General features: G+C 36.9%; 1 protein-coding gene across 1 annotated transcript; it reads right to left on the reverse strand.

Moving 5' to 3' along the window:
- Positions 1 to 629: 629 nt before the first annotated feature.
- On the reverse strand, positions 630 to 22704 carry LOC126816319 (uncharacterized). The gene is made up of 4 exons (XM_050542741.2): positions 22608 to 22704; positions 21306 to 21356; positions 11786 to 11885; positions 630 to 1775 (listed from the first exon to the last, which is right to left on the reverse strand). The coding sequence occupies exons 1-4, from the start codon at positions 22675 to 22677 to the stop codon at positions 950 to 952; spliced, it is 1047 nt and encodes a 348-aa protein (XP_050398698.1). The 5' UTR covers positions 22678 to 22704; the 3' UTR covers positions 630 to 949.
- Between the last annotated feature and the right edge of the window lie 722 nt (positions 22705 to 23426).

A 23426-nucleotide genomic window follows, 5' to 3' on the forward strand; every position in this document is an offset into this window, starting at 1 on the left:
GTTATAGTTAGGTCTAGGGTTAGGGTTGACGAAATCTGCAGGTGACCTTAATATTTAGATCTAACCCTCGTCCAGATCCTAGTGTATAACGAAATTTTGAACTATTCAAAAAAAAAAAAAAAAAAAATAAGATCTGGTTTTAATCAGATTGATTCAACACATAAAATGGTATCGTAAAAATAATGGATAATTGATAATTGAAATTTTGAATTTTGACAAATCTGTGCAATTCAAAATTCGGATATGATGTGTAGAATATACAATAAAACGCTCTTTCGGTTCTTATTGGTGATTCGTAGGACCGATATTAACACAGGGATTGACGTATAACTTACATTTCTGTACACAATCCTTTAAGCGTTTTTGTGATACCAAACTTTTCGAACAATAATTTAACAGATCCATTTCATAAATTTGTTAATAGTAAACACCATAGACTTTATGACTTCAAAAGTCATAATCTACTTTGTAAACGTTGCCAAGACACGATTCTTGATATCAAATGTAACTTTTCTAATATTAATTATTTACACGTAATAAACAAAAAACATTTTAAAATATGTGTCAGATATTTAGATATTAAATTTAGTATGTTCTTTTTATAACGTGACAACTGAATACCGTATACAATTATGAGGGGGGGGGGGGGTATGCAATTAAATTTTATTAACCAACCCATTCTCACCCGACCCGTAGTTCCCTTGTTTTCGCTCCTGACACATAGTAGGTCTAATGATTTTTGTCATAACCACTTTAACTGCCAACTATCACATTTCAAGTTATATCTGTACATATTTATTTCGCAATATATACAGCCACTTGAGGCGCGAAAATACAACGTTCGCTTGTTTCAGTCATCTTTCGCGTATATTCTGTACATATTTATGACGCAATATAGATGTTCACAGATAAAAAAAACATCGTTTCTAATGCTTTAGATTTTGGCTGTTTAAGTGTTGGGTCTACGATTAAGAAGACTTTTGAATGGTGTTTTGGGTTTTCTTTCAGGTGTTATACTTTTTACGATTGTGTCTGTACTTCTTGGCTGAGTAGATGACAGTTTGGGTGTTTTCCTGTAATTATATTTCTTCTCACCTACTAGACTAGATAATCGTGGAGTTCCATCTGGAAAACGACCCGGAAACGAACGTGAAGGTTTCGAAAAGGTCGGCCTTTTGGGTAAAGCGGGCAGTGTTTTGGGGTTTTTGTTCCTTAGAGTCATTGGTGCACCTATCGGTATGTTAATCATTGCGGTACTTCCACCAATCGGACGTTGTCTAATTTTATAGGCATCTATATCTTCGGGTTTTAAAAAATTGGCGCCATATTTCTGCAAAGTTTTGTTTGGATTTAAAATCGAATCTCTGTTTGCTGTATTTGGTTTTATGTTCAGTTGTTTGTTTGTTTTCTGTACTTGAGATTTGTGTAGTTTTTTCTGTGTTGAAACGTCGTTGGTGCTCTTGTGAATTATACCCTTTTTCACCCCTAGTTTTGCCTTCATTGGCGACTCTTTGATCAGTTCCAACCTTTCAGTAGAATCAACAATCGGTTCATCATTATGATGCTGATTAAAATCTATACTTTCTCGTCGAAGAAGGACTATTGTATCTTTCAATTCGTTGACGTCATGCTCGTACATTGATGAACTTAATTCGTGAGATCTGGCCTTTATTCTCCAATCTTGTACTTCTTTTTCCAATGAACGTATTTTCTCATTTAACTCTACAATAGTATCAAGGCTACTTTCATATTTCAACGTAAGTTCAATGATATACCTGAAATATACAGGAAACGAATATTATTAATGACAATGAAGATAGAAGAGAACAGAACACTAACAAGAGAGTACTCTCATAGGCGTACGGACTCGATGACTGTTAAGGAGGGGCGGGAAGAACCCATAATGCCCGAAAAAAAAATTGGGTTAAGCTCTCCCCCCCCCCCCAACCAACCCAAAAAAAAATTGTTGGTAAATTTGACGACTGCAAACGCGTTTTCCTGCTATTCCAGCCCGTGATTATAGCAACTTTAGACATCCTCAATAGAAGGCTTGGTCTCCCTTTAACTCTGTACATCTTATCAAGCCCTTCACGTAATACCCTGCATATTTCGGCACTAATTTCGATTAGCTACTGACCCAGATGGGGTGCCGAACAGATTCATCGATGATCGTGAGTACCAAGTCTCGAGCGTTCAAGCTAACATGTCTACCTGTGATAATCGAGTTGCAAAGTTCAAGGTTCGTTCATTGTCAAGGTTGCCATGTTTGATTTGATTGTGTTTGTGTCACAACCTCGTTCATATGTCTGCGTTAAAGGGAGATAACGTAGGTATAGGTTCGGGAATCGCAGACCAGCCTTGCAACGCCTAGATGTTGTAAAACTCGCGATCGTTGCTTTAGGAACATGAATTTACGTGGCTGACTCGAATTTCAATTAACCAATCAATCGTTTATAGTTCACGGTGACGGGATCGTCGGGAAAATGTTTTCAAAATTAAATTGCCGCAAACGCGTTTTCCTGCTATTTCAGCCCCTGAATACAGTAACTTCAGTTAAGCAACTCCAAAGTTGTCCAATGGTTTTGTAACCAAAATCCCACTCAAGGCCGACCTGAATTCCAACCATCCAATCAGACTATTACAGCTGCATTCCCAAATAATAATCGATGCTCGAAAATGTCGTACAAAGTAGAGTGACTCAAGACAATCCATGGGTAATTCAGTACAAATTCGTGGTATTATAATGGTGATAAATTTATAAACTGTTTCTATTTCATTCTTTCAATAATCCGTTCGTTCATTATTCATCCATTCAATTAAACATTTATATTATTCTTATATTTCTGTTAATCCCTCATTTTAATTAGAGGTTAAGTTACTAATCTAATGTCAGCTGAGACATTAATGAGTTTAATTATACTATCTTATTGTTTTATTTTATTGCAATGTTTTTTTTTTACATAATCTTTCCTCTTTAATTGTTATTAGCAACATAAGTGTATATAGTAAATTCCTAAGATACCATTTTATTATAAATATCGATTTGTACATTTATATAACATTCTAGGTTTTATCTCGTTTCCAGGACAGTTATTCTGCTTGTCGGACATGCGCTGGGACATTATGTTCTCCGTACATGATGTTTAATGTAATAAATAGGTTCAAGCATAGTTCCGGTCTTTAATTATTACCGAAGATTCTCACTGCTACAGTATTCAATTAAAATAAAAGTAAAATTGGTGTTTTATTATTATTATTATCATTTCATTTATATAGTGCTACATTATATATGAAAATGTTTCTAAACGCTTCACAAAAAAACACAAGACTAATCATAACACTGTCCGAAAAGATGAGTTTTCAGTTACACTTAAATATAGGATACGAATTTGATTGTCTCGTGGTTACAGGAAGATTGTTCCAGAGTTTGGCTGGATTACACGGGTATGAGAATTGGCCAACTCGTTTGTTAAATTTTGGGAGCGAAATGCGAGTTCTGTCATCGGCTGATTTCGGCTGATCGTTGGTTTGAATAATATGTGTGAAGTTCTTTCAGATAGACTGGATGGGAATCGGCGTATAGCAAATTGTATGTGTTGCACAGTATTTTAAAAAATCTTTCATATATGGTGTGACATGTTCCCTTTTTCGAGCTCCACATATAATCCGAGTGGCATTATGCTGCTCAACCTGCAGTCTGTGTAAATCCGAGTCCGGTGTTCCAGCTAATAATGAATTAGCGTAGTATAGATGCGAGGTTACAAGTGCAGAAACTACACTGATGGCACAGTCCCTATTCATACACTTTCTAATCTAAGAAATATTTCTCAACTGGGAATCCAATTTGCTTACGATACTGTTCATTTGAGGTCTGTTGGAGATGTGTTTTTCAAACATATAGCCCAAGTTCTTTGCTTTATCATTTCGTCCGATTACCACATCACCAATTTCGATCGACACATCTGGAGGCAACTTCATTGACTGATGTTTCAGACAAATCATAATCAATTATGTCTTTTCATCATTAAGTTTTAAACTGTTGACTGCCACCCATGAACGAATTTCTTCGAGGCAATTTTCTAATTTTCTCAAGGCATGATTTAAACTATCAGGTTCATTCATCGAAAAGAAGTCATAAATTTGAGTATCATCTGCGAAACCGTGATTGTGCACACCATGGCGTCTAATTAGCTGTCCTAATGGAAGAACATATATCATGAACAACAAAGATCCAAGTACCAAACCTTGTGGTACACCAATAGAGATAGGTTTTGGCTGATCCTTTTATCCCAATATTTTCAAGGCGTTTAAAGATGATGTCATGACTGACGGTATCAAAAGCGGCACTCAAGTCTAATAATACCAGATTGATTCCATGATTTTTATCAAGGGCTAAATCAATTGAACAACCCAAATTTTATGTACTTATAGCCACTGGTTTCTATATACACTTTACGGCGAGTTCTCACCAATCCGAATAAAATTAATTGAGTCATCTTCACTCAAAGTCGCAAGTATAGACCTCCCGTAAAAATGACTTTGCCAATTGTAGAAAACAGTCTTAATCCCCTAAGAACCCAGTGCCGTCACATTGACGGAATGCATATTAGGAATGTTTATACACAACGGGATATGTACTCATTAATGTCTGACTTATTCCTTAATCCCCTAATTAAATAAAACAATTAACTACGGAATAATTTGTTTTTAAAGGAGCTAAATCGCTAATATACTCTTCAAAAAAAGTAGGGGATATTCAGAAACAATACAAAACTTCGGAAATGCACTGCTGTTTTTATTAGAGGTAACCAGTGTATGTTAATAACAGGCCAATTGCCTACACATGAACATAAACGGTTAATATGGGCGGCTTATCTGACGGCCCCATTTCACTCGCAAAGAGATACTCGCAATGGACGTTTTTGATTTTTGTCTTAATAATGAGTAATTGCTCCACCAATCCTCAGACATTCAGCAATTCGCCGTGGCATGCTCCTAGTCAAACGTCCAATCCTCTTGCAGTGTCACGGCCAATTCTTGCCGTGTTGTCAGTTGACGTTGACGTCGACGAACACGTCCCCCGATCAAATTAACCGTAACACACTAAAGCAAAGATAAGCTAAACAGTAAATCTTATGCAAGAACCGATAGGAAAGAAAATATGGATAGATAAACCAGCACGCGGCAGTTTTCATCAACTCTTCCTTGAAGTGTCAAATTTGACAATGAAACCCTCCCACGTGTATGGCGCTATTGCGTGTCGCATGTGCAGCTCAGTGGTTCTGTTGGGGCGATAAGTTCTTCATCTGTGAACATACTCTCAAAGCATGTCAAATGTCCATGACTATTTATCATATCGCAACCTGCATAGGTATTTGCATTTCAATAACCCCTACTTTTTTTTAAGAGTATATTTGGGACCTAGAATTTGACACTAACGGGTCGCAACGCATATAATAATGTATGAATGTATATAAACTGATTTACATTCAATCGTTCTGTTTTACTAGAATTTCAAATTAGTTATGTTTAGCGAAATACGCCAGAAGTCTCAATCAGAACTCTCTAGCGTCGTGTTATTCCAGTCTACACCGATAATATTTATTGCACATGCTCCCCAGATAAGAATATGGCGTCGTCGTTTTACATGACTAGTGGAATATGTCTAGCCTCGTTCTTCGAGCCCCTTGTTACAAATGGCGCTGAAACGCATTATGGTACACGATTCGTGTACCAATGGTAAAGTGTATATTTTGTCTTAACTATTAGATATCAGAAGCCCATTTTTTCCCGGTAAGATCACAACATCAATGTTGATTTAAATTGACAAATAATTCGTATTTTCGATGTCGAAGATTTTCCATGATATTGAGTTAGAGACTTAGCTACTTTAATTTATTTCAATCTTAGATTCTATTTAGAAATTGTTTTACGCAACACAAATAAAATAAGTTGTTTCTCGGGCACCGTCCGTACCCAAAACTGGTTGCGCGTGCAGTTCTTTTATTGGCCTTGGTGGGAAAAAATAAATAACTCCCGCTCAACCATCGACATATAAAAAAGTCATAAAAAATATGCCGCATGTGCCTACTTAATCTACGTGATTACCTCGTGGTAATCGGACATTTTAATCGCCTTGTAGAAACTATTCATATCCTATTAGTACATAACACCCCAAATCCATGGACAGCAAGCATAACGTTCAAAATGTTTTGATCCTTATCTACTGCCCAGTCCTCTACTAAGGGTGAACGTGACGATGCTGACACACCCGTGACCACTTTCTTGAGTTCTGTTTGAGTACTTTTTATCTGTAACCATTTTATTTCGTAAGAGTTGCCACGTGGTTCCACCTGACAGTCACTTTGTCATTACACAATATTCTAACCATTTTCCACCCACCGACGACAAAATATTCCGTACATATTCGCCAAAAATATCCATAGGAATCGCTGCCTATCATTAACACATTTAACTTTTTCCGTATTGAAACTACGTCTTTTAAGACTCCATACAGAAATTCACTTTCTACAGTAAACCCACGGGGTTGAGAAGATGCCCCTATCTCCAAGCCACATACGCTTACCCCAGGAATCGTAACCACAACCGCAAGCCAGAGGTGACCGACTAGCGAAGCGCGACACTAGACCACTTACTGTGTTGACTAGTGGGGCACAAAATCGGTTACATCTCAACACTGGCTTTATCTGTAGAAGTTATTTTCCATGAGGACAGATTGCCATCTTACAACACAAATCAATTATTAACCTATATCGTAAATTTCTGAGGCCGGTTGTTCAAAGCTCCGTTAACTTATAACGACTCGTTAACATGGGGTAAAGTGATCGTTAAATTTAACTGAAAGTCTGATACTGGAAGCCCCGTTAACTTTTAATTTGTCCTTAACTTGCCGTTATATTTGAAGGTGTTGAGCTCCGTTATCGGTTTAACTGTGGCATTTGTCTATGGTGGCTGAAAGCGACATGGCTGAAAGCGACCATTTAGATCATCGTGTTTCTAGATACAACGCGAGAGTCGCCGTTAAGCCAGCACGACGAAAAGGGCGACGATCGGCGACTTTTTCGACACGAGGATCGCCGTTAAGCCAGCGCGACGAAAAGGTCGCCGAAAAAAATCGGCGCCATTTTCGGCGACCTTTTCGTCGCTCCGGCTTAACGGCGACTCTCGCCTCGGAAGTTGATAGTTAGTTACATGTGCAATGGCTTCATTTTACTTGATCGATATGACTACAAATGAACATTTACTGATAAATCCTTCTCAAAAATAAGAATATGTAAACAAAGAAATTGATGAATTCTAAATGAAAGCACTGGCATCCTCGGCTCCTAAAAATGCGGCCGACGTGTTGTAACCACCAGCCGGAGCCTCTCCCTCCGATGAAATATAATAATAATAAATAATAATATGTCCATTTATATAGCGCCCAATCCACAAATCGTGCTCATAGCGCATACAACTATACAAGGGTCTTTTGGCTCTAAGTTTTTCTTTGTCAATTTCTGTAGTGAATTTTGAAAATATGAGTTTTTAATCGCGATTTGAAGACTGATAAAGAATTCATTAAACGGAGTTCAACTGGGAGTGCATTGCAACAGCAAACGCTCTTTGTCGAAAGGTAGCAAGTTTCTACTTTGTTACCACTATCTGATTGAGATTGTTTGAACGCAACTGTCTTTTTGGAATTTACCGTTGAATTAATTTGCCGAGGTAATCAGGGGCCTCTCCACTGACACACTGATGTGTTAGACAGAGTACTTTAAAGTCTATCCGCAGTGGCGAATTAAGCTCCACCAAAGCCTGAGGCGGCAGTTGCTGGAGGGCCTATTTAGTTTTTAAAGTTAGAGCCAAGGTAGTTGCTAACATTAAAAACGGGATTCGTTACTGAGGTTATAATATTATTAAAATATTAGTTATAACTATTGAAATTTGTCGTACAAAATGCTTTGACAGCAGAAACGTCACCGGAAACCAATTGTAAATACACCTATTTTCAAGGATAATATTTCCTCATGATGGGGTGTTTACATCGAAACTAGCGCAAGATCTTTCGCTAGATATTTTTTCTTAAGCCAAAGTCGTTTGATATTGGTAATGTAACTTTATATGCCCATACATGACGTCACGTGGATACAATATATACAAGGATTTAAATACATTGTAGGCCTACGTTTAAAAAATAAGATCAGATCTCCAAACAATAGGGCCTATTTAAAATGGCGTGGGCCTAATTAATTTCGGGTGAGGACCTATGTTGATTCCCGTTGGGCCTAAACCCCACCCCCCTAACATTCATTGTCTATGCGTTTTTAATCGTATCAGACAAGTCTAAAAAAAATTTTTTTACGAAATCTTTGGGCCTGAGTCTGCAGCCTCATCAGCCTCACTGATAATCCGCTACTGTCTATCCGGGCACTGACTGGTAACAAATGAAGGGTTTTGAGAACTGGAGTTATGTGACAATGATATGGAGATCTTGTGACCATTCTTGCTGTGAGAGTTTGGATTCGCTGAAGGCGATTTAGTTGATTTTGAGGTAGGCCGGTGAGAAGACCATTACAATAGTCTAGTCGCGATAGAATTAATGATCGCGCTAGAGCTGAAACTGAATCTTGTGTGAGAACATGGCGGATGGAACTGATGTTCTTCAGAAGGCAGTAGCGTTTTCTACACTGATCATCAACTTTTTTTTATAAAGGTCAGACCATAATCTAGTAATACCTTAAATAAATTTACCATATCTCCCATGTCGAATTTTAAATTTGAAAGTCCGAAATTCGAGTTTTGGGGACGAAAAGGATAACTTCGGTATTATCTGCATTTAATTTCAAGCGATTTAAATTCATCCAGGTTTTAATTTGTCCGATACTGGTAGCCATTTTTGGGAGCACCTCCTGATCCAGGAGTAAACGAATCTAAAGATAAAGATGGTGACATACAGAATTTTGATTAAGAACATCTCCAAGCTGCTTTGTATACATTGTAAATAAAACAGGTCCTAAAACAGAACCCCGAGGAACACCACACACTTGAGGAACACATTCTGATTTGTCTGAGTTGAAAATCACAGATTGATGGCGAGATGACAGATAAGATCTAAACCATTCCAAAACAGCGTCATTAATAGCAAATTCTTTCTGAAGACGAAAAAGCACTTTTTGGTGGTCTATTGTGTCGAAAGCTGCAGAAAGATCTTACAATATCAGCAATGAACCATGTCCCTTATCGACACACATCTTAAGGTCGTTAACGACTTTGTTTAAGGCTGTTTCAGTTCTATGATGAGGTCTATAAGCTGACTGAAATTCACAGAATAAGTTGGGTGTTTTTTTCAAGATGATCAAATAAACGTGTTTTGACTGCTTTTTCCAGGGGGACTCGGTATCATTATCAACAACAGGGAGGTTCCCATAATCACGCTTGGCCATTAAAGAAAACATTTTTATCTAGGGAGATGACCTCAGAATACCATGGTGATCTAGGCTTAATTTGTCGAAAAGTAGTCACTTCAGATTGATCTAGTTTAATGACATCTTTTGCTACTGAGTTTATGTTCAATAGCTCGTCTCTATTGTAGTGATTAATCTGGTTGGTGGAAATCAGCAGAGCTTGGGTGTTAAATATGAGTTCACTGTAACTTTTCAGAATTATCCAGAAACAAAACATAAATATCATCCGAAATAGCATAGTAATCCATTTGTTTTCATTCACAAAACTAAATCCTGAGTCAGAAAGACTTTGGAAACCGACTAGTCCCAAAAATATATTTCAAATATCTGTAAACTTGTAAATATTAACAAAAACTGAAGAGCCAAAAACTTTATGTGCTGCCTGTTAAGCGCTCACATCTTTGGTGCTTCCCTACAAAGACACTGTGTCTTACCCAAATAAGTTGGATCAAGTCTATTTTGTGGCTTCCTCTGGCAAGTTTCTTAGGAAACACTTGTCTACGATATCATCCTTGGTAGAAGTGGACGTTAAACGCCAGAACCGGCAGACCGGAGAATGCATTATGTTTGAATTTTTATAATATTTCATATTTATTACAAATCAATTCAACTATAAATATTGGTAATATGTTCAGAAAAGTAGGATGTTCAATCCCAGTTCTTATTTCTTTTAACCCAATTGGCAATGGACGTTCCCTGCAAATTTGAAAAAGATCAAACAAGAAACCAGATGTTAAATTAAGTCTGTAGAGTGTTTGGAAGAAATCGTGGACAGGGATCTAAAGCGATCAGTTGTACATAAAACTAATTTTAAATTGAGCCGGTAGAGACTACCTTTAAAATATTTTAAATAACTTTTAAATTTCTCTAAATTTCTATGCGGTGTGGTTAAAATAAAGACTTTATAGCGCCATCAGACTGTAATATTTAATGTTATCAACGGCATGACATTGGGGTCCGTGAAAAATAACACAATATTATCTTTTTATCATAAATTCTATTAAAGTCGGACTCTTTCTCAATACACCCATACTTTACGAACAACTATTATGCATTTAAAAAAACTAATAATACTAATTTTACACACTAGGCCTAATCATTCATGTTGTTTTAATTACAAACAAGAGGATTGAACAGGCTAGCGCTAGTGAATTTTTAGAAATGGTTCGACTACTGATGTCTTCCGTCTTGCTCCAGCCACAGTAGTGGACCGTCCAAAGGCCTTCCTTTGAGCAAGTTTTTTTAGTCAATTGACTTAAAAAAAAGGTTACTGGCCTATAACTCCCTTAATTTCCAATAACACTAACCCCAAACTGTACTGTACATAGCTTAACATATATTATCACCCAATAATACATTCTACAGTAGATATCGCTTGTGTGATATATTTCATAATCTACTGCGATATCTCCTTAGGAGATATCGCTTTACATGAATTTGATTGGTCAGTTGAAAAGGAACTGCTTTTTTTTATTTTCAAAGAACAGTTCATTTATTATTAAAAGTAACTCTTTTTTTTTTTATTAAAAATGAACTATAGTTATTCAATTGACCTTGATGGAAACACTGGGTCAATATAAAGGACTTTGCAGTGGTTGAATTGCTGTCAAAAAATGATGTATCACTACGCCTTAATGTTCAGTAAAAGTAAAATCTACAGCAAAGAATTATATTTATCTATTTGTGCATGTAAGAAGGGATTGGGTGATAAATAAAATCTCCTACTCGTCTTTTTTGATATCAAAAAATATCAACACTCGTTGATAAAGTAAAAAAACCTCGGCAGAGCCTCGTTTTTTGTTACTTTATCAACTGGTAGGAGGTTCTCTATATAAACCAATTCCCATTGAAATAAAGGTTAAACCTTACCGTATAATTAGCCTACATGATTTGATTAAACCCAACTGCTATGCGAAATTTCTGTTAGTTTAATATGGCTGCCGAACCAGAATCACGGGATGTCATGTCACTCGAAAAACTGTTCGGTAAGATAAGATTATGATTTCAGTGTTCCATTCTTCACTATTTGTAACATATAGAGAATCTCCTACCATTCATTTTTGATATCAAAAAATATCAACACAAGTTGATAAAGTGTTGATATTTTTTGATATCAAAAAGACGAGTAGGAGATGACCAATCAAATTCATGTAAAGCGATATCTCCTTAGCTAACGGATAATGAAATTGACTTTCCAGCAACAGAAATTTAACAGACAGTTAACAAACGACACATTAGCAAGATAACGATCTGTTAGAGTTTAACGATCGTTAAAATAACTGAGTTTTATCAACCGGCCCGTGGACGATTAGTCTTACTTGTTCTGTGTACGTGTTTGATTTTTCATGTTACCAACACTATCCTTCAGTTGTGTTACATATTCTTCTAGTTCTTTACTCACATTAGATAAATCTGGTCCTGTAATTAGAAAATATTAGTAATTTATCTTTATTTAACACCTCGAATAGAATGATATGGGTATCATGGACGAGGATACGTGCCTTTTCTTAGGTTTTACTTCTGACACCATTTTTCACTATGATCTCATATGTTAAGGTCTGTTGTGTGAAAAGTAGTTTGTTTCTGCTCTGTATTCATGTATGGTTCATTCTGTCTATGTTAAGTTTAGCAGATTCCATGCACTGTTTAGTATAGGCTGTGATTTAGCCCCGAAAATCGTTTCATCTCGTCCCAGCAAATTCCGGGTGAAAATCTGACGCTTTGTTACATAATTTAACCAGTAGGCCGTCACTGTCGCATACTTTTCTGTTCCGATGCATTGCACAATACGTCTTGCACTCGAATTACGTCTCGAACTATATTTGTCAAGTGTAGCCATAATCGGGTGAAAAAATCAAATTCTAAGCCAATCAGAAACCATAAAAGCAAAGATCGTCACAGGTCAAGGGTCAATAGCCATAAATAGACCAGTGAATACCTTTTATGAGACAGAACACGTTGGATTGTTTACATTTGTCTGAGAGAATTTCTCTGCAAATATGCCGGGATTACTGGATAATATCACCTGTTAAATGTTGCATTGACACGGTAAAGACGACTTACCCCTGATCTGTTGCATAAATATGGCCAATAATTAGGAAATAGCACCAATGATTGAATGAATCTTTTATTTTCTGGAAACAAGTATTTCTTCAAAACTATTTCAGTGAAACAATATCCAAGAGAAATATATACTTAATACAGATGAAAACGATTTTGGCATGCTTGAAATACTGGTTCGGTCTTATAATAATATATAATGCTAAGAAAAAACAAAAATAATAATACCATGTGATCTGATCGATACAATTAATAATAATTCACCTTCATCAATTTTACTATTTTTTTAAAACGAGAAAACAATAGACTTATTATAAGAGTATAGAGAGAGAGAAATGGGGTTTAACTTCCACTCGACACAAACTAGGTAATTTTGGTTCAATTTTATTTCAATAATTCGCTTGCGTGTAGTGGTCTTTAGCAGTGGGAGGAAACCGGAGGACCCGGAGAAAACCCATGAGGTTGGACAGGCGACCCTTCTCCTTGTCAAGTACAACCGTGGAATCTAAACCACGCCAGTGGACTCAATGACAGACCTTATGATATGCTACCCATTCGGCTACCCAACCCCCTATAAGAGAGTATAAGATTACATTTATTTAAAGAAAGAAATTTAAAAAAATAAACAAATGCAATTATATAAATTTCCTCGTACACAACAATACCATACACCACTAGTATTAATGAAAAATGTACATAATAATAATAATAACATCATCATTAATACATTAATACTGGAGAACGGTTTCTAATGTGCTGTTCAGGTTCATATATTCACAGAATACATGTATTTACACAGAGATCAGGTCTTGTGCCCATATACACTGTACAAAATTGAAAGATATATACCAACCAGTAAATAAAAGTACATATAAGAGAAAAACAAACAGTAATTAACAGTAAAATGGTTCTAGTAAAATGAATTAGAAATGAAATGGTCTAATGAAGATGGGCATATACGCCATACAGTGTGCTATAAAGCAAATTTTGCCTGGGCACAGCACTATGGCCAATACGTTTATATCAAATTACAACTGCCAAGGGATCTTTTTACGTGCACACCAATGTATACACAGGACCTCGAATAGACTGCTGTCCTTGTGCCTTGTCAGCCCTCCGCCTGCACCACTGACAAGGGGAAACCATCGGAAATGAATTAGAATAAAAAAGTAAAATAAAAACATATAGTAAGCATAAAGTGACAAAATATAATATGAAAATTTATTGACATGTACAGTACATTTAAGTAAAACATATTTAAAACATGTAATATTAAAAAACCGCTTACAAAAATACATGTATACAGGTGTAGGCCTACTCACATAATTTCATCAAAATTATCATCACTATTAAAATCAATGTCACTGTCAGCATATGTTTGGCTGTCACTTTTATATTCGAACAATATACACAAAACCATACAAGAAAGTTTTCACTTGTAACAAGTACATCTATTACTGATCTATCTGTAAAAGTGTAATGCAGCTTGATTTAAATTCACATTGAAAATTTTGTTTGGTGCTTGATCTCTAGTCACCCTAACCCTGTCATTTGTTCAATAGAGTTTAACAAGAGGGGTTTAAATTTCCACAGCTACAGTCAGGCAACCTGGGAGGAATGCGCCAGAATATGCCCCCTTTTTGACTGGTGATGTAAGTGCACTTGTACCAACTCATCTATTTCGGTTCTAACTTTCTCCATAACATGGGGATTGGATGGCCGAATTGTTAGCACGTGCGCACTGTATCATAAAGCCTGTCATTGAGTCAACAGGCGTGGTTTCGAATCCCCGGTTGTACGTGACAAGGAGTAGGGTCGCCTGTCCAACCTCGTGGGTTTTCTCTGGGTCCTCCCCTTTCCTCCCACTGTTAAAGACCCCTACGCGCAAGCGAATTATTGAAATAAAAAATTAAACCATATGTTAGTCCCAAAATGACCTAGTTTGTGTCGAGTGGACGTTAAACCCCATTTCTCTCTCTCCATAACAACTTGTTGGGTATGAGTACTGCACATTGTATTTCACCTCAATATTGATGACACAGTCTTAACCATAGTGGTCTTCTGTCTTTGACTGAGTGGACTTCTCTATTGGTCTGAGTGGTCTTGGGCGGAGTAGTCCTTGGTCTGGGTTGTCATGCATTTGGGAGAATATCTTCATCAGCTTGCATTTGCAAAAAAATGGGGAAAATACCCCAGTTTTGTCTGCACATTCCTGACTGGAGTTCTGATTCAGCTTTCTCCAGCAAATCGGCATTTGTCTCCGGCACATTTCCATCTAATTTGATCCACTGGTTAGCACATACCTTAAATTTTTCCCAGCTTGTCGCAGTGAACGGTTTTAGCTCAGTGTTTTAACAAAATGTACTCGAGCTATGCAGTTTTACTTTAGCTATCCTTCCGCCATGTACCGTTAATAACAAAACGTAAACAAAGAGCAGGTGACCTTTCACCACATGACCTGTTGAACTTTTCGTCGTGTATGTTTGATTGGCCAATTATGTCACGTGATCTGTTTAAACCGAGTCACCGCGAAATTCAAATACCATTGCACATTGACAAGTAAGCCCATATTTAATTTACGTGTTCTATCTAACGTCAAAGAATTGATAAAAGAAAAGTTGTGTGACAATACAAAGTAATACTAGAAGAATTAGATGATGTACTTTTTTTTTCACCCGAAAATGGTCGGGACGGAGAAACAGAAGCAAGCTAGCTAGAAATTTCACACTACGGCCTAGTATTCGTTTTGTTAGCTTCGTTTGAGTCAATTATCACAACTCGTTTTTCAGGGCTATATAAGTTTTATTTTTGTGTTATGTTATCCCAGGATTTGTTTCTTTTGTCCCCATTAGTTTACCAGAAGAATTTATTAAATTGCCATTGATTCACAAAACTTAATCACACTTTTGTTTACTTTAAAGCCCACATCCAGTTTGATATTGTTAGAATTTTGTTAATAGGTTAAATATTCTAGAATTAGTCGTAAATGGAGATTTGAGCTCTACTAACCACCATCTGATTAAAATACAGATCTCTATTTCGTTTTTATATATATATATATATACTTTCGATGGCCTCCACTACATGAAGATCTGACCGGTTGTAGTGGGAGATCGCGTCAGGGGTCATACACGCGGCTCTTGACCCTATGACGTCAGATATTTGATTAACAAATCAGTGTTGATGTTTCTAGTGGGATACCCACAATTCCGTGCACTGCAAGAACTATCCGCAACAGACCGTTTCATTGCATAATCTCTTACATCAACCAGAACGCGTGTTATACAACACTTCCTGATCCTAGTGTTGTAAAGATAAGTGAAACGAAATTTTGAACTATAAAAAAACGAAACGAAATAGGATCTGTGTTTTTATCAGATTGCTCGTCATTGCGTCCCTCTCACTTAGCCCCTGCAGGGAATCCTTATGTTTATTGCGCCATATCAACTTTCATTGAAGAGGCTAAATCTCTTTGTCAGACATTGATTAATCAATCAGCGTTGGCGTTTTTATGGGTTTACCCATAGTTCCGTACAGGGCACGCCAAGAACTCGTCGTAACAGACCGTTTCATTGGCTAATTCCTTTTATCAACTAGGACGCCTATTATATAGCAAGTTTCCAGATCCTAGTGTAGTAAGATAAGTAAATCGAAATTTGGAACTATAAGAAACGAAATGAAATGGGATCTGTGCTTTAATCAGATTGACTATCCACCGACAAGAACCGACCATAGCGTTTTTTGTTTTGTTTTTTGTCAATAGCGTCCACATTATTGCAAAAGGTGACCTACGGGAATGTGTGATAGATAGATCTGCCATATAACTAACATCAATTGAATGAAAATTAATATACGTATGCAGGTTGTAAGAACCAAACAAGGACCAAGATACGAAATGAACTTTCCGACATGTGCAATACAAGGTGGGTCTATATATTATACCATTTATATAAAAATGTTTACATTTGGATAAATATTAAAGGGACCATCCTGATTTTAACAGAGTCTCAGAAATAAATGAAATGAAATGGGGTTTAACGTCCTACTGTTCTGCTCCTAACCTGGGCTAATGAAGACGGGTCTCAGAAATAAAAGTATATGTACGTATAAAATTTAAATGCCAAAATATGTCTAACCAGCGGCTGCCAGGCAGGATACGCCCACATTTTGCAAGAGATGGATAGAGAACAAGCTAAACCCAAACGGGATTTTTTGTGCAATCAGGGGCAATAATCTAGAAAGTTATGGTCTGAAATGTGCAAATATCAAAAGGGACTGAGATCTTTGGTCTATAAAGATATGTTTGAAGTTTCATCAGAATCGGTAAAAACTGTGACCTCTAGAGGGTCCACAACCTTCGTATTGCATACTTTTACACAATTTGTGTACAAAGAGCGGCCATTTTGTCGGGCAGTTTCATTTCTATTTTCCCGAAATTCGAATTCAACCTTCATTATGGTGGAATGGTGATATACTTAAACGGTTTTTAAAATCGGAAAAAAAATGTGACCTCTAGAGAATCCGCAAGCTAAAAATGCGATTTTTCGAGCAATCAGGAGCCATAATCCAGGAAATTACGTTGGGATATACGCGATTATCAAAAGGAACCAAGATCTTAGTGTGCAATGGTGATATATTCAAATCAGATAAAAATTGTGACCTCTACATGGACGGCAACCTAAAAACGTGATTTTTTCTACATTCAAGGGTCATAATCCGATATGCCCGAATATCGACAGGAACCAAGATCTTTGGGTTATAAACATGCACTTCAAGTTTCATCAAAATCAGATCAAAATTGTGACCTCTAGAGGGTCCACAACTTTGATATACCAGATGTTTACGAGGGGCGGCCATTTTGTCCGGCAGTTTTGGTCCGATTTTCACGAAATTCGAACTCAACCAAAATTACGGTGTAACAGTGGTATATTTGAACGTTGTTTTTTTTTAAATCGGATAATACATGTAATTGTGACATCTAGTGGGACCTCAGGCTAAAAACGCGATTTTTCGTACAATCAGGGGCCATAATTCAAGAAGTTACTATTCGATATGCGCAAATATCGAAAAGAACCAAGTTCGTTGGGTTATAAACTTACATTTCAAGTTTCATCAAAATCAGAAGAAAATTGTGACCTCTAGAGGGTCCACAACATTGATATACCATATTTTTACGCTATTTGAGTACGATTTTTATGAAATTCGAACTCAACCATCCTTATGGTGTAACGGTGATATATTCAAACGGTGTTTGAAATCGGATAAAAATTATGACCTCTATAAGGTCCACAAGCTAAAAACGCGATTTTTCGTACAACCAGGGGCCTAATTCAGGAAGTTACGGTCCGATATGCGCGAATATCGAAAGGAACCGGGATCTTTGGCTTATAAACTTACATTTCAGGTTTCAACAAAATCGGATAAAAATTGTGACCTCTATAGGGTCCACAAGCTAAAAACGCAATTTTTCGTACAATCAGGGGCCATAATCCATGAAGTTACGGTCCTATACATGCCAATATCGAAAGGAACCGAGATCTGAGGGGGATAAACCTATATTTCAAGTTTCGTTGAAATCGGATAAAAATTGTGACCCGTAGGGTGTCCACAAACAATTGTGGACGGACGGACAGGCGCGACGACAATATACGTCCACATGAAAATGTGGGGGTATAAAAATTTCAGTTCAAAATATTGAGTCGTTTGAACGTGAACGTCAAAACCCTTTTAAGATTTCGGGTCAATTTTTTCGATGGGTGACCTGATAATCTAGTGCCGTTCCTTTAGAGGTCTATGTATAGGATATTAACCTACCCGAGGGAGAGTAGGTTTATATCCGACATATACCACGCCATTTCACCCTTAAATTTAATGGGCTCTTCCATTAAAAGGCAACAACGATTGGATAATTGCTCGATAGTTTCCGCCAAATAGCGAAAATTACCGAAGTAATCACGTGCAATTACGTGCATGTTTTTGTTTATATGTCGCCATTTTGGACTATTGAATTGAAAGCAAAAACAAAATGGATAGTAATACGAAGTCAGACGAATAATCAATCCTTTTTAGCCAACATATTGACGATGGAATAGATGTGAATGCAAATATCGACGAGGATCTATCCAAAGCCTGCAGAAACTTTGGACCAAAAGGCATAATTCTTTCACAGTGAACCATGATTGAAGGTTTTCGGTATGTTCAGAGAAGGATTTGACCGACTGTTTTAAGTGGACTGTACCCAAAAATACTTTACAAAGGAACTCTTGGGCGATAAATACTTTCAAGTCTTGTAGTGTGTGGAGAAATAATCGCAATGTGGACGAAAAGAAAATTCTGAAAGATGTCTTAGACATGGATAACCGATCTAAATACATGTATGTCGATAAGTACGCCGTCTATTTCGGTCCTGAATGTTAGAAACTGTACCATAACAAATTTTAATTGTCAAAAGAATAAAAATTTATTTCTGTGTTTTTTTGTATTATTTCGATCATCTACGTCATCAGCGGTTGATATGAGCCGAATATATTGAAATGGGATGACGTCATTAGCGGTTGATATGAAATATCAACCTGTCATGACGTCATCAGCGGTTGATATGAACGAATATATCAACCTATGATGATGTCATGACAGGTTGTTATGAGATATAACTGCTATGGACATCAAAGTAAAAACTACCGCCAGTTGTATATACATAGATAGCTACGAGAACGTAGCTAAAAACGTTGAGATATACTGACGTGTGAAACACGGAGGGTTGAGAGATGAGGTTTGTTATCTAGTCTATACAGTGCATGGCCCACGTGATGTACTTGATAACAAAAGGTAAATTTCACCTACACGTTATTTTTATAAAATAAATGTCTATTTTTATCGAGACATCGTAAAAAATAGCTTGGGACACCAGTATTCATCTCCAGATGAAGACTGACGGGTTTAAGTTGTTTCGTATCATATACTCTTCAAAAACAGTAGGGGATATTGAAATGCAAATACCTATGTAGGTTGTGATGGGATAAATAGTCACGGAACCTGACATGCTTTGAGAGTATGTTCACAGATGAAGAACTTATCGCCACAACAGAACCACTGAACTGCACGTGCGACACGCAATAGCGTCATACACGTGGGAGGGGTTCATTGTTAAATTTAACACTTCAAGGAAGGGTTGGTGAAAACTGCTGCGTGCTGGTTTATCCTATCCATGTTTGCTTTCCTATCGGTTCTTGCATATGATTTACTGTTTAGCGTATCATTGCTTTAGTGTGTTACGCTTAATTTGCAATGAGGCGTGTTCAACATGATGAACGTCAACGTGCTATTGGCATGCTTGAAATGGGTTCTACACAGTGAGCAGTAGCCAACATGCTTAATGTGTCACAGTCTGTGATCAGCAGACTGTGGAACCGGTACCAACCAACACACAATGTTGATGATAGACCTCGTTCAGGTCGTCCTAGAGCCACCACACAAGCCCAGGATCGATACATTCGTACACAGGTCCTGAGAAATCGAGGACAAACGGTCAATCAGCTTTCTGTCAACTTGTACCAAGTTACAGGAATTCGAGTTACACCCCAAACGATTAGAAATCGGCTACATGCAGCCCATTTGCATGCGTGACGACCGCGTGTTGTGCCTCCATTAACTGGTCAGCACATGGCTAACAGGCGTCAATGGTGTAGGCAGCGTAGAAATTGAGGTAATCGTCGATGGGCGCGTGTAATGTTCTCAGATGAGTCCAGATTTATTCCGGATTTCAGCCATAGGCGTGCTCGCGTTTAGAGGCGTGTAAATGAGCGTCATGCTAACGTTAACGTCAGACAGCATGACAGATTCGGGCGTGGGTCTGTTACGGTGTGGGGAGGAATCACCATGGCTGGCAGAACGGACTTGCATATTGTTCAAGGAAGGGTCACTGGTGTGTACTATCTCGACCAGTTCCTGGCACCGATAGTTCTGCCCTTTGCTGAACGTTCAGGTCGACGTTTCATCTTTCAAGATGATAATGCCCGTGCCCACCGCGCTCGTGTCGTGATGACTACCTCCGGCGTCACTATATTGTCCGTATGCCTTGGCCAGCTATGAGTCCTGACCTTTCCCCTATAGAGCATGTCTGGGACATGATCGGGAGACGTGTTCGTCGACGTCAACGGACAACACTGCAAGAATTGGCCGTGGCACTGCAAGAGGAGTGGGTCAGATTGCCCCAAATGAAGACAAAAATCAGAAACGTCCATTTTCACTTTTGACAGTTCATCTCTCTGGGAGTGAAAGGGGGCCGTCAAATAAGCCGCCCATATGAACTGTTTATGTTCATGTGTAGACAATTGGCCTGTTATTAACATACACTGGTTACCTCTAATAAAAACAGCAGTGCATTTCCTCAGTTTTGTATTGTTTCTGAATATCCCCTACTTTTTTTGAAGAGTATATATTGAGTTAGTTGCTCGGCTCTAAGGTCGAGGATTTTAAGGGATTTTAACACAAAATTAAACAGTTTTATTCTCCAAAATAGAATCGAGATTGTCCCTTTAATGGGGATATTACAAAATTTCAATTATCCATAAAAATTTTAATGTTATGAAAGCATTTCAAACTTGGATTTGACGTGTAGAATAATATATATATTGTGGGTTGCTTTTGCAATAATCTGAGCGCTATTTGCCAAGACAAAAACGATGTTGTCGGTTCCTGTCGGTTTTTGTTCGTGATTTGTATCGTGTATCAAATGAAACTGAATATTGTCTTTATAGATGTTTTTATTACCATTACCTGATAAATCTAAATGTAGATCTGGTTCAACTGAAACTTCGCTGAAAGAACCTGAAATAATTTAAATTATATATATATATCTTTGATGGCCTTATATCACACAATAGGGATCGTGTAAGTAGATATGGTATAATTTTAATCGCCATATTTGTAGGTAAACACGCGTAAAGTTGTGACTTAATGTTTTATTGTCCCTTGTATGCTTCAGTTTGATAAGTATACAAGTAAATGTGATAATTGTACGAATATAAATGACATACGATCCAAATATCGCAATAGAACAGTATTGATAATCAAATTGCTCTATTCAACTCATTCTTAAACCAGATTATTCCCCCTTTATACGATTATCGATGTACTTGGTATTTCATAAGTAATTAAAATAAAGTCGAAATAAATGTCTTGCGGGAAACGTAAAATACGTTTATTTTTCTTTTGCAATAGTCTTAATTATTTCAGTGAGATGACAATCCAGATGGGAAAACTTAATCTAGATGGGAAAACTTAAACCGGATTGTTATCTCCCTGAAATAATAAATAGCACGTTTTACACATTATAAAATAATATATCTATAGGCCTATCAAAATATTTCACCTCTTAACATTTCATTTAGTGTGTTTTCAAAATGTAAAAACTACACGTATCAAGAGTACATCCACTCACAGTTTCCAATTTCAACACGATTTAACCAATGATATTTTTTGGGGTTAAACGGCGAAATTATGGCAACCATCGGTAACCAACAATCGGCCAAGCTCCTCTTCAAATTACGTGGACAGTTTTGACAGACTATAGTCATGTGCCCCTTACAAACATGTACCCAATAGTCTGAAGTTATGACAGCAGTATGTGTTGCTAAATGCCACCAGGTTTATTTTTTTAAATACCAGATTGATTCCATGATTTTTATCAAGGGCTAAATCAATTGAACAAACAAAATTGTATGGTGGTTTCTGTATACACTTTACGGCGAGTTCACACCAATCCGAATAAAATTAATTGAGCCATCTTCACTAAAAGTCGCAAAGTATAGACCTCCCGTAAAAACTTCTGTAAAACTATACGAATGAGTCCCAGGGAATCTTTAGTTCTCTACAAATTCACATAATATATCCATTCGCAAAACGGTGTTTTTGGATTCCAACTTCATTTATTATTCTCATGAACACATACGTACATGACTGCAATAGCCTTAAAGGGGCATTGGGCAAGATTAGATAAAGAGCTGACAGTCCTCGCTATAATAGTAAAAAATAGAAAATGAAAACAGACTATGATCAAAATTTGCACAGTATACTTACGTTGGTATGAACTAAAGGGCGATGAAGATAAACTGCTCATTGTTTCACTGTGTTCATGAATCGTGCTCATTAAATTAACTTCGGGTAGAAATTTAAAGTAAAATGTTGCCCCCATGCTTTTTGACCATCGATAAAACAGAAACAGAAAACAATAGAATGTGTGAATATATTACGTCAAGTAGTTAAATAAAACATAGTTAATACATTTTCGCTACAAAACATTAAAGATATACATTTTACCGTTCCCCACCAATAAATAAAGTATATTAACTTTGAACAATATCACATTTAAAATACTTCGAAAAGACATTCGTTAAATTTTAAAATATACTTAAATAATATAAAACTGTGTCTCAAATTTACCATACCGTCTGGATTCTCAAATCACTTCAAGGCAAAACATTTTTTTTTACCAACCTATGATGATTTCCAAAACGCTGTATAGGTGTTTCAAGTATTTCACGTATATGAACTTAAGAAATATTACTTATTAAAATTACTGCATTTTATTAATCATAAAATTTAAGAAAATAAGATTAGAAATCAACTTACCGTTGACATATTGCAGGTTAAGGTGTTCAAATGAAAGTTAGAAAAGTATACAACAATCAAATAGTGTACCCATGCCTACCACCCTATAAAACTTCTTACACATACGATATGCTCTAAGCATTGTTATAAGATATTTATTTGTCTTTTCACTTTCAGATAAGTTGTTTAAACAATAAGTAGGTATCAACATGTGTATATTATTTGATTAGTAGTTTTTTCACGCCGAAGGACCCACAAATCACCCCTCTTAATCTTAGATATCACTAA

Source organism: Patella vulgata, chromosome 3, assembly GCF_932274485.2.
Source record: "Patella vulgata chromosome 3, xgPatVulg1.2, whole genome shotgun sequence".
NCBI classification, from domain to species: Eukaryota; Metazoa; Mollusca; class Gastropoda; family Patellidae; genus Patella; species Patella vulgata.

Coding starts and splice junctions, on each gene's coding strand:
- LOC126816319 (XM_050542741.2), bottom strand. CDS start 22,677: ATGAGCACGATTCATGAACACAGTGAAACAATGAGCAGTTTATCTTCA. Junction 21,357..22,607: donor GCCCTTTAGTTCATACCAAC/GTAAGTATACTG, acceptor AAATTATTTCAG/GTTCTTTCAGCGAAGTTTCA. Junction 11,886..21,305: donor TCTACATTTAGATTTATCAG/GTAATGGTAATA, acceptor TTCTAATTACAG/GACCAGATTTATCTAATGTG.